The 16,352-nt window shown below is 45.4% G+C and overlaps 1 protein-coding gene across 1 annotated transcript in view; it reads left to right on the top strand.

Annotated features, from left to right (window-relative positions):
- The first annotated feature begins 496 nt into the window (after positions 1-496).
- LOC144139063 (uncharacterized) overlaps positions 497-16,352 on the top strand; it is a 29,605-nt gene continuing 13,749 nt past the window's right edge. Inside the window, exons 1-5 of the mRNA XM_077671550.1 lie at positions 497-650; positions 6,058-6,295; positions 9,084-9,240; positions 11,439-11,548; positions 13,340-13,490. Coding sequence (XP_077527676.1) covers positions 6,069-6,295; positions 9,084-9,240; positions 11,439-11,548; positions 13,340-13,490 — 645 coding nt within the window. The 5' untranslated portion in view covers positions 497-650; positions 6,058-6,068. The remainder of the gene's footprint in view (positions 651-6,057; positions 6,296-9,083; positions 9,241-11,438; positions 11,549-13,339; positions 13,491-16,352) is intronic.

Here is a 16,352-nt window from a genome sequence, read left to right as displayed (position 1 = left end):
TTTTGTATATTATTTTTTTGTTATTTTGTTTGTATTTTTGGCGAGGTGATTGTACAGTGGCGTTGCCACTGAGGCCGCTGTGCAACGCCGCCCCGTTACAAAGGGGAAGCCACTAAGCATCATCATCATCAGTGCCTTGCGCGTACGCACATGGGAAAGGAATGTCGCCTTATACGCCTTCACTCTGCGTTCACACTCTTAAAAATTGTATACCTTCACGGAGGCAATTCTTTGTATAATGGAGGTTCGATAAAGTGTGAGGGATTTCTAAGCCGACATTCATCGCTGCAGCCAAACAGTTCTGCAAAACACACAAGATGTACAAGTAATTTTCAGAACGGCCTTCGGACGACCCTAAAGAGTATTATGCTCAAAGAATTGAATAAATTCATGATGAAGTTACTTGTGGTACAAAATGCTTGCGTTTCCTGATAACCAGTACACAGGTGTGGTTGTTGCATAAACCCAACACACATGTCATTTCTCCTTAGGCTCGGGAGAAACAACAACGCAAGCCGACGGTGGCCCAGGCGATGGCGCCAGCCCAGGGAAACCGATTACGTCCATCCCAATCGTGATTCCGCCTTCATCCAGTGGACCTATAACAGCGCCAGGGGCTACACCGACAACGACGGCAGGGCCGCCGCCACGTAAGTACTTGTAGCGACTGCACTTGCAATGATTTCAAACTGGAGGGGGGGGGGTGCTTCGATATCTTCGAAGAAAAATAAGGTTTGAAGCAAACAAATGGCAGCACTTCACTCCGTGGATGGTGGCGAGGGCGCGGAGTACGGGGGCTAGAAATGACGTAGAAGTTGCGCCCCGAGTGACATCCGATTGGCGCCCCGACCGTCATTCGATTTGAGGCGTGAGTTGCGCCTTAATTATTTCCTAAATGAAACTGCATGGAACTCACGGCTCAAATCGAATTTCGCTTGATCTTCGTTTGGTGGTGGTGGTGTGCGCACGGATGGACGCGGACGGACATTGGGAGGTCCTAAGGCACTCCGCACCGTTACAGGCGAGGGAGTAAGCCGTTTGACGCTCGTGTACTAAACAAAAATACGGTTGTAGCCTAATAGGTAAGACGACTGACACTACCTCTGTCTGGTCTACAAAACACAGGATCGAATCCTGCCGGTGCGTGTTTTTTTTTTCATTGTAAATGCTATGCGCACGGACGCGGACGGACATTGTGCGGTCATTAGGTACTCCGCACCTAAAAAAAATCTAACCACTCCCCTTCCGGGAACAGGGGTACACGCGAAGCTCATCCTAATCTGTTAAACTGTACGGCGATCTCTCGTGAAATCCCTGTAAAACCAAGTGCGCAACCCTCGACCAATCCCAACCGTACCCTTTATCTGTGGGAGCGTGGTGTGGACGAGTGCCTTGGCATATACAGGGTGGTGCGGCGATAATTGGAACACTAAATAATTTTCCTGAGCGAACCGCCTCTCTGTTCGCGCTCAAACTACACACGAAGGTCGGATTTTGTGGTCTATTTTATTTGACACCGGGAACAACGACTGTACTTACCTGCTTATTCTGAAAATAAATAACGATTTTCACCTATGGTAAAATTTCGGGTCATTTGTACGTGCCAGCCAGCTGAAGGGGATGTTGGAACGACGGCGCCCCCTGGGGTATGCAGAGCGAAACGCACAGTGTGGGAGTCACGGTAGGAAGGAGACAAATGGTGTAGCAGACGATCAGAAAATGTGAAAGCGGGTTTTCTGATCGTCTGCTAGCTCATTTGGCTCCGGCCTAGGTGCCTTTTCTGATCGACTGATGCACCATTTGGCTCCTTCCTACCGTGAATCCAACCCGTGCGTTTCGCTCTGCATACCCCAGGTGGCGCCGTCGTTCCAACATCAACTTCAGCTAGCTCGCACGTCCAAATCACTGATCAGCCGCCATTTTCCCATAGGCGAAAATCGTTTTTACTTATTTTCGGAATATACAGGTAAGTACCGTCGTTGTTCCCGGTGTCAAACAAAATAGACCACAAAATTCGACCTTCGTGTGAAGTTTGAGCGCGAACAGAGTAGCGGTTCGCTAAGGAAATATTTTTAAGGTGTTCCAATTATCGCCGCACCAGCTTGTGTTTGCCCATGGAAGCGACAAGAGCTTAGGAGAGGCCCTCACGTCACTTCTACTCATGGAGCTTCTAGTGAAGCCGGAAATGCCATTTTGGTAGGCCGCTCTTTTTTGTTTGTTTTTTGCGCGCTCGCACAACCTCCTCAGGCTTCACTCACCCCACTGTCGTCTGCTTCGTCTTTGCCCGCCGACCATTGGCTACCGGCTGGGCTGTGCAGTGACGTAGGTTCTCGGCGGCCGACCGTCGGCGCCGTCGGCCTCCAATGGAAGTGAAAAAATTGCGTCACTTCTTACACACTCCTCCAAGTGCGCCCGTGGCCAGCGGGATAGAGTTTAATCTTATTGTATGAAACTCTATGGCCAGCGGGGCCTCTCGTAAGATTTCTTTCCGTCATGTGTTTACCCATGAGCTAGTACGCGTGGCGCCATCTGCGGTCTTCGCCGCGAGAGCAGCAAGCATCGCACACCAAACGACGACTGCGTCGTTGGGAGAAGTACTGCCGAAGTTTAGAAAAGGTCCCCACTCGGCGTATTTCCTGCATAGATGAAGTGGGGAGCTAAGTGGCCCGACCCGCCGGACCTACCGATGGCGTCACTTCTCTGCTACAACCGGACCGGCCGTGGTGGGACCGGCTTTCCACGCGGGTGTGCCAGCGCGCGCGTGCTCGGTGTGTACGCGTGTAGTGTGTGTACTGTGTACTCTGACACCCGTGGGGCCTCCTGACGGTGCAAAAGAAAACTACTGTGCCACGAAAAGCTCTGGTGGTGCTGGTGCAAATACTCGATCCCAAACACCACACCACGGGTGGCAAAAATTTCTTAACAATTTCTCCGTATGTGCAAACATATGTTCGAAATTCCTGTGGCGCTTCATGCGCCTGCCCTGTGTCTGATTGATTGATTGTAGGGTTTAACGCGCCGACGCAACGCAGGCGATGAGGCGCGCCGTAGTGGAGGGCTCCGGATTAATTTTGACCACCTGGGGATCTTTAACGTGCGCCGAAATCTCTTACCTGCCCTGTGTCAAAAGGGGGGGATCAGGACCACGAACTTACTTACTTACTTACTAGGCGCGCGGCAGCGACCTGACGGCGGTTGTTTCAAATTTCTAATTATGCTTTGTTGTTAATTAGGCTCTTTTTTACTCGTTATCTTTTATGTCTGTGTTCTTTAGCTCCTGCCCAGTTCATGAGAGACGCTGCTAGGAGTTTCTGTTCACCTTTCTTCAAATTTTTCGCCATTTCTTTTTTCGTTTTTCTCTGAACAACGCGGAGTAAGAGCAGTGTGGGCGTCGGGGCCTCCAGCTGCGGACGTGGACGGTTTTGGCGTACAACGCCAGCAGCAACACAGACGGCGACGCAAGTCGGCCAATGCCATGGAAGGCCGAGTGTTCGCTTGATTATATAAACCCGCAGCTGCGAAATTCTGCAAATAGGAGCTACTGAGGTTATCTAACACCACACCTTCTACATGCGGGTGCACATATATTTAACTTAGATTTGCGCGCAACGCGCTTTGTACGGGCACAGCGGGACACTTGGTGACGCACCTCTCCCCGTCCTTCACCACCGAGTTGCATTTGGCGTGCATGAGGCCGTGGCTCGATATAACGTAAAATTGAAGCTTTCACTGCCGAGCGTGCATTTGGTGCGTGACATATTCTCAGTTCAACGTTCTTAAACCAGGAAATGCGCAGAAAGGTTAAACCTGGGAGGCGGTTATCTAATCTTGCATCACGTGGTGCTCGCACAGTACCGGCCAACGCTGGTACCGGCGGCGAAGAGTGTTCATGGCTCGCCGCGTAGATGAAACGATACACTACATTCACTACGCGGTCGGCAAAACGAGCCATGGAGCGATTAACGATTGGAGTAAGATTTGCGGACCGGAAATGAGCATGGTGGAACAAGGAAGAAACTGGAGCAGAAGGTAACATACTGCAGACAAAGAGAAAGAAATGGACTTAGATTAGACTTAGCTGGCCATGTTGTGAGACGAACCCACAACCGGTGAACAATTATGATAACAGAGTGGATACCGAGAGACAGATCTCGAAGAAGGGGAAGACCAATAACTCGATGTAGGGACGAAATAAGAAAATTTGGGGCAAAGAATGGTCTCGAGCAGCGCAGGAAAGGAACTGTTGGAAGTCAATGGGAGAGGCCTTCTTCCTGCGGTGGACCTAAATAGGTTGTTGCTGTTTGTGTTGTTGTTGTTGCTGTTGTTGATGATGGTTATGACGATGATGGTAATGTAGTTAAAGTATTGTGGAGCGCGTTCCCCGCGCTGCACAGCGTCGCCGGTGGGGTGACTTCAACTTGATAAGGAGGTTTGTGTCAAGGCGCATACTGCCCGGTCGGTGGAGGAGAGCACTGGCCGTTTAATCCTTTGCGCACAGTTGTCAAATTCTATGCTTCCTGTCTACGTGATGTTCAGTTGGTCGCGCGTTCCTAAAGCCAGCTTCCTTTCATGGTCATCTAATGAAGCCTGAGAACGCCCATACAGCCAGTCTTTCGTGCTGAAAATAGCTAGCGTTGTCGTGTGCAAGATAACACACAGCGGTGCACGATGCCAGGAAGCAGCAGCAGCAGCAGCAGCAGCACTAGTAGGCGCTCCAAACCTGTCCGAAGAGCCAAAGAAAGATGCGCGGAGCACTTTTATCTAGCTGTTGGCTAAATGTTTGTCCTCGAAGTACGTAGTTTGCAATGTGTATATAAATATGAATACGAAAAAAAAAATGGACGGTTGGAAGTCATGTTATATGGCACATTCGTTAAGCACATCGTACTACTTTTAGCGACGAAGTAGCATGCGCGATCGCGACCACTTCAGGCATTTCTCAGAAGTAGTTCTCCTACAAGGAGGCAGCAAAAAGATGTGCGGGTGTCAACATCCGCTGCCAGCATGCATATACGTGTACTTCGGATGGCGGCAGATAAGAACAATGAAGGGGCGGGTTTAAAGGGGCCATGAAAACAAAATGAAACTTTAAAAGACTGGCCTTTGATAACTCCCTCTGTTGTATTCGAGCCACCAAAAACGTTTTTTTAACTGAAACACTGCAAGAGCTATGTAAAGCCATTTAAGTTTTGTGTTCGAATGACGTATTATGGGCAGGAGCGACGTTATATCATCAGTGTGTTATCGGCAGGTCAGCAATCAAGAGATACGTTCAGGCGGAACTAGAGGCCCCCCTACAATGGGCTGTCATGTTTCTTGGTGGTAGCTTTGGCCGTCGCCCTCCAATCACAAAGCTAGATTGTGTGACGTCACCTAAAAAAGAACAAACACCTGAAAGAGGCTGGGGCATCGCCACTGGTTCATACGTTATCTTAATATTTCCGTTATATGTTAGATGTTTGCGATGAAATGTGCCTTTGGTATCGAGAAAAAGCAGACTTTGTAAGTGAAGCGCCCTGTTTTAGGCGCGGAGCACCTTAGGACCGCATTGTGTCCGTCCGCGTCCGTGCGCATAGCGTTTACAATCGTAAAAAAATCACACAGGCACGGGCACGATTCGAGCCTGTGTCTGGTAGACCAGACAGGATTAGTGCTAGTCGTCTTACCCATTGGGCTACGACCGTTAGTAAGTACCCTAGAGTCAAACGGCTTACTCCCTCGCCTGTATCTGTGCGGAATACCTTAGCACCTCCCAATGTCCGTCCGCACCCATCCGTGCGCACACCACAATCAAGGGAAAATCAAGCGAAATTCGATTTGAGCCGTGAGTTTCAGTTTCATTTAGGGAATAATCAATGTGAAACTCACGGCTCAAACAGATTGACGGTCGGGGCGCAAATCGGATGTCACTCGGGCACAACTTGAATGTCATTTCGAGTACCCGTATTCCGGACCCTCGCCATCGTCCATGGAGTGGAGATGCTGCCATTTTTTGGAAGCTACCTACACTCCGCGGACAATAAATATCCAAAGAAATTTACCGGAAGTTTGTTTCAGGGGCGCCAGCTATGCCATCCGGTTCCATGGTGTGCACCGTGACTGAAGACGGACTCGGCCTGTCGACTGGAGGGCCGCCGGACGGCCTTTGTGACGTCATCTTCTTCGACTCGTTCTATAAGGATGGGAAAAACAAGGTTGTGGAACCGATTCCATCTAGCGTCATCAAGTTCCGGGACTTGGCGCTCGATCGTCACGGCCACCAGAAAACTCAGTTCGGTGCTTCCTTTTCTGTTTCGTGAGTATCTTGTTCTCGGTTTTAACGCTCGCTTCGATTTCCATGTTGCGTGGAACGCGTGCAGGGCAGCAAATCGTTGCAAGGTACACAGAATCACGCAGAGAATAATCGTAGCGCGACCCGGCCTCGCGTGCATGTGTTTGCAAAGAAGCACCTGTCCTAGCACCGATCTTCATCAGCTTCCATTAGTATATGCACGATAAGTGGCAATGACATATACGAAAGAAATGGTAAAATGGTGGCACTCTTGCAGCCCTTCCGGCGGTTGAACGTGTTTCGGGGAAACGGTCATAAAGAAGCGAGACTAAAGGAGAATATCGCTGTAACTTTGAACTATGGCAAGTCGCTGTGACGACAGGATTGCGACCTCGTATATCCTGTATGGTCAGCGTCAAGATAACGACACAACCCCGACTCCCTTAGCAATGTTCTCTTCTTAGTACGTCTCCTTCACATCATCATCATCATCATCATCATCATCATAAAGAGCAAGGTGGGGGAGCACAAAAAGAAAAATCTCACGATGATTATCGACTCCACGAGAGCAATTAGAAACCTGATTTGCGGAATTATTCTTAAAACAGCAAATCATATAAGACTCTGACACCAAAAGGCAAACACGAAATAATATGGACCCCGCCCCATCAGGGACTGCAAGGAAACGAAAAAGCGGACTCCCGCGCGAGGCAAATCACGTTCGGGGCCACATCCCTGGGGTTTTGTCATAGAGGGATTATTGCGGCCATTCACGCGTACAATCAGAGAGCAGACGCATGCCCTGCTAACCCGGTCAAAATTTTTTAACCTTTTCTCCCAAAAATGATATCATTCACTGATTCTTCTTTAGATCTATTATATAATTCGGTAACCGTTTCCCCAATTCCTACAGGCTGATTATATAGGGCCACGAGGTGGGCGTTTTAGCCCCCAAAAGCCATCCCGTTTCTTGGCCAATCCCCCACGTGGGTATGTGCCAATAGAAGAGGAACAACAACAAAAACAACAACGGACCTCGGACAGTCTGAGCATTCATACGCCCTTCCTACATACAGTACGGCAACCGACAGACTCCGCTTATGCCGACTAACCAAAAAAAAAAACAAAAAACAATGCCGACACCTCACCTTCTACTAGACGCAGAGGAGGCCAGAAATCTTAGGAAAATCCAGGCCAATACCTACCTACATTAGTCCAGACTAGCACTTATATGTTTCCGGATAAGTATAACAAAGAATGCCATAAATGCCATGGGAAGGCAGACCTCTTCCACACTATATGGAACTGCCCGACCATATATGGCAACACAACAACTACAACACATCAACGGAGTCCTGGGAAGCGGCACTGTCCAGCTCTGACCTGTCCAGTCAGCGAGAGCTGCCGGAAAGAGCCAAGCTCGAGGCTTTCGCCACTGGAGTCCTGGAAATAGGATTCCACCCTTAACTCTGCCCGCTCCCCCTCCACCTTTGTTGTGAATAAAGTTTACTACTACTACTCAACAACAACAACAACAACAACAAACAACAACTCGCTTATGCACACAGCATCGTTATGCCCACAGCAGAATTGCCTTACCCCTCAAACTTGTTTTCTGTCTAGTCCTGCTTTGGATGCTGTCTAAATATAGCCATTCGGTTTCTTGCGTAGAGTGGTTGGTATACAGCCAACGCCATACGGCGCTCTAGATGTATTTATGTCCAAGCTGTGACAATTGTACCGCGAGTAAGGAAGGGTCATGAGATGCGACGCAGCTTACAAAGGTGGTTGTTTACAAAGGTTACAAAGGTACAAAGGTTACAAAGGTATCTTTACTACAACGTATTTTGATGATACGATGGAATTTTCCCTCTGTGAAATTGCCTCTTCTTAAGACCGAGTGCGAAAAACGGCAAAATCTGAGGATACAACCTGCATTCAGTGCGTACTGGATACAACCGAATCACGGTGGTTTTCCGGTTGGGCGAACCACGTCGAAAATATTAATTTTTTTGTTTGCATCGCTCGGCTGAATGTGAAGCATGGCGAAAAAAAAATTTACCGTCCCTTCCCCAAGAAAGTTTAGAGAAGCGCGAAAGCTTCAAGAGCGCCCAACCTTCGCTTGAAAGTGCGTGCAATAGATCGTGAAACCTTCAAAAAACCGAAACCACAAAGAAGAACGAACACATGCGACGATCTTTCGCGCACGAAGCAAACGCATCTACGAACAATCTAATTGTGTACCGATACGTGGTTTTAGATACATTGCACTCCTTCTGCGTCATCGATTCGTGTATTGTGTGATCTAGAATCGTTTCCTTTTTTCGACATTTTCATGCAACCCTTTTTGACTCAATGGATGCCCGGTTTCGCGCATGCGCCTCGTGTCCATACATGTTATCAGAGCGTTTCGGCCGTCCAACCGGGATGTGGGGAAATGCATTAGCTTTTGCACAGGACACCATTGGTCCCACCAAGAAAGCTTCCGCTATAAAAACACCTTAGCACGCTGCGGAAACTCACAGGGAATACGCCAGTGAATACTATTCTATTGGCGTCAGTAAATACCATGCTATGTGCTAGATTTAGAAGCATGCTTGTTTTGTTCAGAAAAGGGGAAACCAGCGAGCAGAACGCAGGACAAGAGGAGGAGGCACACACACAACACCGCTGGACTAACAACTGGTTTATTCGGCAGAAACACATCAGATTTATACGCCAAAACCTGCGCGCGCGCACACTTTTGAACAACGTGAAGAGCTGAACTATAAAGATAAAAGTTCAAATTCCTTTTCCGTGTTTTCTTTCGCAGCGGGGGACTCTTGGAACAGGATTACCTGAGCCCCCGCTTCAACACTTCTGTTCAACTGGAGCTCTACGTCAATTACATCAGGCATTTCGCCGTCATCAACATTTTGCCGCAGGACTCGACAGCGCACATGATCACCGTGGCTCTAAAAGTGCTCAGGGTAAGCCGTTCTGTGCACCTGTCGATCCAGTTTGCACAAGAGCAAAGTTGACCGTGCACTATCATTTCATTTTGCTTCGGCCTAAAGGAAAACTGCACGAATAGGCAAGGAAGACATCTGAGACTTGGCCCGTTGCCCATCTAAACTTGCCTCTTCTTTCGTGCCTTGCTTCAGTTTATTTCAGAAAATTTATTTTCACAACCCGAATCCTCCAACTCCTTTCCTCACCAGCGCACTTATCTGCGTGTACTGATGACTCAGAGTTAACGTCCATTTTGCGAGCAGGAATTCGTTCGATCCCTATTTTCTTGTAAAGACATCTAAAGAAGGGAATGACTTGCCATTCTCAATTGCAACCCTTGCTTATACGCTCGCTTTTAAAACCGCTGTCGAAATTTCTATCGACCTCAATAATTGCATTTTCGAATAGTGTATAATATTGTGGTACTTTGTGTGACATGTTTTAGTTTTTATTTGATTTCGTATGCATTGCTGCCATTGTAGTCCGATTTTCCATCTACTTATGAGTTTCTTGTGATATTCAAGCTAACAAACATTCCCTTCTGCAGCGTCCTCCAGGCACTGAAGGTATTGAAATAAATAAATAAATAAATAAATAAATAAATAAATAAATAAATAAATAAATAAATAAATAAATAAATAAATAAATAAATAAATAAATAAATAAATAAATAAATAAATAAATAAATAAATAAATAAATAAATAAATAAATAAATAAATAAATAAATAAATAAATAAATAAATAAATAAATAAATAAATAAATAAATAAATAATGACTTTGCTGCATTCCTCAATGCTGCGGAACTTTTATTCCTACATATATCTAGCTAGTTGAGTTGTTCTGTCGCGATTATTTTAATTTTATGAGTGTTATTGCTTAAGTTTCCTTCTAAAAAGGATCCCCAGCTGAGTCATTTTAAACAAACTTTCACGCTGTTACAGGATAGCGTTCGCACTCAAGGCTCTCTGGGCCAATGATCCAAGGGGGGTGAGAACGGTCTTCTAAACTAGCAGAACCAATGCTACAGTGCGTGCCACAAGTGAAACCTTTTGGCGCCGCCCCAGTGCGCCGGTTGTTAAAATTTCACCCCCCCCCCTTCCGCAACGTCACCCTAAAACCACCCGTTTTTCCGAATAGCTTTGCACGCACAAATCGGAAATATCGGGTTGGCTAACAGTGTCAGGTCGGCTAAAAGTGTACGTACAGCAACAGATACTGCAACATTTGAAGCGAAACACGTGCCAGTACTCACTCGAGACCAGCGGCAGGTAGGCCAACTTGAGGCACTTTGACGAGTTTTGCTCTCAGGGATGTCAACTGGATTGTAGAGCCACGACAAACGTTTTCACGGCTTTCTTTCCAGTACTAAAATTGTCCCCTCACCACAAAGTAGACATTTTACGCCGCGGTGAGCGGTGAGTAGTGATGAGGCAAATATAGTGCTTCCCTCGTCGACACGCCTGCACACATTCTCGGAGTAATGGTCGATAAAACTGGATCCACCTACGCGTGACTATCGGATGCAATCCATGGGAAATGTGTTAGTCGGCGCCACGTGAGATTCAGATAATGAATGGCTTCAGGGTGGGTTGCGCAGAGACAAAACTTCCTACCGTTCTACTGACGTGGTTGGTTCAGCACTAGAGGCAGTGCTGAGATCTGTTCCCGCTGTAGTGGACGCGGCTAGAAAGACTTAAGCCAAAACTCTTCGTACAGTCATGGGTCTGCAAAAGTAAACGCAACGCGGATGAGATAAATAGTTGAGCAAGGCAGGCTTTCATTCGCGAGATGATTGAAGCAGCGCAAGCTGACTATGAACACATTGTTGAGCACAGCATCCAAGGCCATGCAAGCTCGCACTCATTCCGCATTACGGGTCTCGTCTAGTGCGGATACCATCCCAGATGCAGTGCGTGTTTTGTTTTGTACGGATGTACTCGACTGCAAAGATGCCGGCGATTATTCGCGTAACGGTGGGCTATACACTTGCCGCCTTGCTTACCTGAACCATTGTGGGTTATATTTCATGGAACGCAAGCTCGAGCGCAGCAATTCCTTGTTACAGAGAAAATATTATGACGCGGTGAATATCCACGGCCTTATACGCGGCTGTCGTATAGTGCACATTATATTTAAGCTAACATCTTCAAGCGCTACTAATTCTCTTTCCGCAGTCCCTCACCTGGGTAAACAACAATGCCCAGTCATCCCAGCGGCCAAGTTACTTTGTTTTGGGCGCCGCCATTGAGGATAGCAGCCGCTACGGCCTCGTCAAGTTAATGAAGTAAGGCCTTCATGGTTACATTTTATGCTCCCCAGCGCTGCGTTGGGATAGTTTAATATCTGTTTTTTTATGTTCTCGATGATGGGTTATGCAATGCAAGTGGAAGTTGTTGTTGCCATTGTAGAACGTTTTTACACAAAAATCCAATCTTCTAGTAGTCGGTTTTTGCAGTTTGCATGCAGCAACAAAAGACCTCGTGTCAAAAAACCTATATAAATAAAAAGAATTGAAGGAATGATAGCAGCAAGGAAAAGTTGGAACAGATGAGCAAGTTTGCTAAGGTGAGGAATTGAATTGGAAAATAAATTAATCAAACTTGTTATGCGGTTCAAATACAATAATAGCACTAACGTCAGCATAGAAAAATACGACGGTGTAGGCGCTGACTAAGAACTGCGTTTTCTTCATGCGGTGCTGTTGCTTCGTTTGCATGGGTACTGAGCCTGGTTATTACCGTTGTGAGATGCGCCAACTATAGTCCAGGATCAACACAGTATTTGAAAAGATACATTATTTGGTCACAGTACTGCCGAGTTGCCTTACAGAACAGCGCAGTCAATACACGCGCACGAATTGCGCCGAAAGAAAGTGCCCTTCTGAGTGAGCTAGCACGACCACTAACTCGCCGACAAAGATGCAAGTAACCAAGCAAGAAAGCTAGTAAAACATCAAGCGAGCCTAGAGCTTGTATAGAGGGCGAACCCACTATGCCGACATGACGCAAGGGAATAAGTAATGTACCGATCTTAAAGTAAACAAAGTTTAGACAAATGTGTGCTTGAAAATGTGTCGTTATTGGATCAGATCAGTGTGCAAATCGAAGGGCGCGGCATGTGCTTGAGAACGGACGCCCAGATAACGTTGCGCCAAAGGCAACGTTCAGACACTATCGGGCTACTTTCAATATTTTATGTTGTACTCAGGGGAAAGTGCTGTTTGTGAGATTATCCCAAGTCTATAAACTATTAAGAAATGTGTCGCCTCTTGAGCTATTAGACGACCTACTAAACTTACTTGTAAAATTCCGTTTAGTGGGTGCTAACCCTGGGTAGTTTTCCAGGCGTGGGTTGCAAACCTGCAAGTATAACTGGAGGGTGGATTTTCTTAACAATTTTGGTGGCGGTGGGAACACGTGCGACGGCAGCAGCTGAGCAAGGCGGGTGGCCGATGCATGTACCAGTGACGACCCTGCTTCACCAGAGGCCCTGTTGGTGACCTAATAATTATCCTCTTGTTCGGGTTTGGTAGTGACCACCGAGTGATGAAGCAGGGGTGACTCACCAGCGATGACCCACTGGCTACTTAGCGGTGGGTCAGGGCGGAATCACAAATAATTTGCATGCCACGTGTTACTGGCTCGTGCCCCAAGTGCGAGTCTCAGGGCGTTAGACGCTTATTCTCCTGACGCCAGATGAAACCCCAGGCTGGTTTGGCAGCCCGATGGCCTACTGGGCATTTTCGCACGGTTATATGGCTCGCGTGGTTATTCGACTGAGACAGTTTTCTTTTGACAACCCCAGGACTTCGTATTGTCCGAGTAATGGCCGGCAATATTGCGTTTTACTTTTTTTTGTGGAGACGAATTCCCGAATCATGATGTGCTATTCTTCGTATTGGAGTTGTAAGACTCACAAAATGTCTGCATTAGGGTTTTTCTTTGCTTTAGATATGCATTAGGTCGGAACGGAGTTCAAATTCAACGTTTCAACGGCAGATTAATTGGCGGGATCAAGCACCCGCCATCGCTTTTCCCATCTCGTTTCGTTCTCACGGCCGCATTGCATGTTGCAGCGACCACTTTGTGCCATCGCTGTTCATCGCCGTATCACACATGCCGTACCCAGACGCGCGTGCTAAGTCCGACTGTCGCATCCTGCCGCCCACATTTCTGGCCTTCCCACATGGCACGTCGAGGTCTGACTTCAAGTACGGACACACACTGGTGAGCGAAAATCCAAATCTACCGCTTCCACTTACAAAAATGTCGCGATTACCCTTTTACCATAAATATTATGGCTGCATCATTTTAGATAAAGAAAACGACTAATCGGTACTGAATAGAAAATTTTGAATATTGATGAAACGTAGTAATATAATGTAATTGCTTATATTTTTTAATATGATTAAATTTTTGGCTATAATTGACGATATATATATATATATATATATATATATATATATATATATATATATATATATATATATATATATATATATATATATATATATATATATATATATATATATATATATATATATATATATATATATATATATATATATATATATGTATATATATATTGCCATGTCCTGTATCCTTCTTTTAAACTTTTAAATTTTTTCTGCTTGAAGACCAAAACAACCTGCCGTTCCTGTACGTGCTTTCTATGTCGTTCCTGCACGTGCTTTCTATTTTTTGTCTTTTTTTTCAGCGTTGCAATTTGCGCCCCAGTAAGAGCGTTTTTATACTGAAAATGTCTTTTTGCGCGCGAGAGTAGGTTCTGCGTATTTTCTTGTGCTCTATCCGTTGTGCTTAGTATAGACCATTGAAACTGATTAGTGCCCTTCGTGTCCGCATATTTCGGTATGTTTGGTTGTTGTCTACTTTATCTACTACCCTGTTTGCGTTCAGATACTTTGTAATGATTGCAGTGCGTAGATTACGTGTGTGCGCTACGCTATTGACTTTTCGTTTTCTTGTTATTGTTTTCCGACTTACACGTGTATTGCAAGCCTTGTCGCCATTGGTTTTTCTACTGTGTTTTTAACTCGCGATTTTATACTGAATGATCTGTAACTCCTCACTTTGTTGCCCCCTTTAATCAATGCCCTGAAGAGGGGCCTGTAAAGTACTTTAAATAAATAAATAAATAAATAAATAAATAAATAAATAAATAAATAAATAAATAAATAAATAAATAAATAAATAAATAAATAAATAAATAAATAAATAAATAAATAAATAAATAAATAAATAAATAAATAAATAAATAAATAAATAAATAAATAAATAAATAAACATTACACTGTGATTAACTCCAACACAATGCCTTCTGGGAATTCCTATTCTCGTCCCGCGTTGACTAATTAAAAGCGCCAAAATAATGGTGCACTCTTATTTCAATATCAATGAAGGCGTAACTTGGCTTTAATAATGTTACAACGTGCTTTATTGATATTTATGACTATAATTGTGTAAAAATATTATTATCTGAAAAAGGTACAAAAGTATTACTGATCGATATTGAGTTACTACTAATAAATTAAACCATTATGACTAATCGTCACTGATTAAGGGAAATATAATGTTTAAGGAAGTGATTAGAAGAACATACCGAATTTGTGGGGCTGAGTATTTTTTTCATCATATGCGCACTCTGGCAAAAGGCGCCACTATAGAGTCATGCACTGGAACATCTTTCTACAGTCATTTGCCAGTGAACCGTATTGCTTCAAATAGCAACATTCAATATCAGTTTTCAATACCCACGCTGTCAATGCAACTACAGACATTTCTTGAATGAAGAGCGCTTAAACTTTGACTAGTAAACAAGGACGAGAAAGACTACAACACAGGACGAAGCGCAAACTAACAACTAATTACTAGTTTGTTTACTAGTCAAAGTTTAAGCGCTCTCAATTCAAGATATGCAGAACCAACTAGCCCCTACAGATGCCCGGTTACAGACATTTTGTAGGCCGAGCCTAGCTATACAAAGAAAATGCGAACAGGTTCTTCTCCCGCAATCGCGACGGTGGACGAGCAGCTGCAGCCTCAGATTCTCATCTAGGCAGTTTGGGACACCTTGTGGACAATGCCACTGGAATATGAAATGGCTGGTGAACTCATCGATGCCACGTTCACTCATGGGTCGTTTAAATTGGTTTTCAGGAAGTTACTGGGCTCTCGGTCTTTTCAACGACGAGACCAAACTGACTAACTAAAAATACTCACTTGCAGCTACTACGGCGTGATAGGCGCGAAAAGATCCGTGTACAACGAATAATGATCGGAGTAACAATGAGGGACTAGAAACTAGCTTCCTAGATCTGCGAGAAAACTACAGTAGGAGGCATCATAGTTCAAGTAAAGAAAAAAGAAATGGACTTGGGCAGGCCATGTAGTGAGACGAGCCGACAACTGGGGCACAATTAGGGTAACACAATGGTTAACAAGAAATGGGTCAAGAAGGAGGGGAAGGCTAATAACTCGATGGAGGGATTTTACAGGAAAAGTCAGGGGCGCAGAATGGACTCGAGCAGCGCACGACAGAAGCGGTTGGAGGTCAATGGGAGAGACCTTCGCCCTGCAGGGGACCTTACTAGGCTGCTGCTGCTGCTGCTGCTGCTGATGATGATGATAAAGATGATGGCCATGATGAAGTGCGGAGCCCAACCCGTTTGGTCAATCTGTAATGACTGGTACTTGACCATATTATTCTCGAGCTAATAATACCTGCGAAATGAGTGTTTTGAACTTGCCTTAGAGGTATTTGGGTTTTTACCTCCTATCTCTAACTTTCAGGGAATGTCGTACTTAAAGTTATCTCAGGGCGAGGAAAAACTCAACCGCAGCAAGTTGGCGAGAAATTTCCTCTTTCTCGCAGTGGCGCAATGCAGAGACATAGATGTAACGACCTATTGGACCAGTTCGTTTGCGCTTGTCATTTTATTTTTAACCCACATTACCACAAATTGATTGATTAGTTGAAATACATGCAAATACTAGCCATCAGGATGAACATTCCATAAAAAAGCGACGAATTGTGTTTCCAGAGGTTCAATTTGTTAGCTCTGCGGGCTA

The sequence above is a fragment of the Haemaphysalis longicornis genome, unplaced genomic scaffold (assembly GCF_048455015.1).
Source record: "Haemaphysalis longicornis isolate Haplotype H1 unplaced genomic scaffold, Haemaphysalis longicornis Haplotype H1 scaffold_5, whole genome shotgun sequence".
Lineage (NCBI taxonomy): Eukaryota > Metazoa > Arthropoda > Arachnida > Ixodida > Ixodidae > Haemaphysalis > Haemaphysalis longicornis.
The sequence above is the reverse complement of the archived record's forward strand: the minus strand, read 5'-3'. Positions and strand labels throughout refer to the sequence as shown.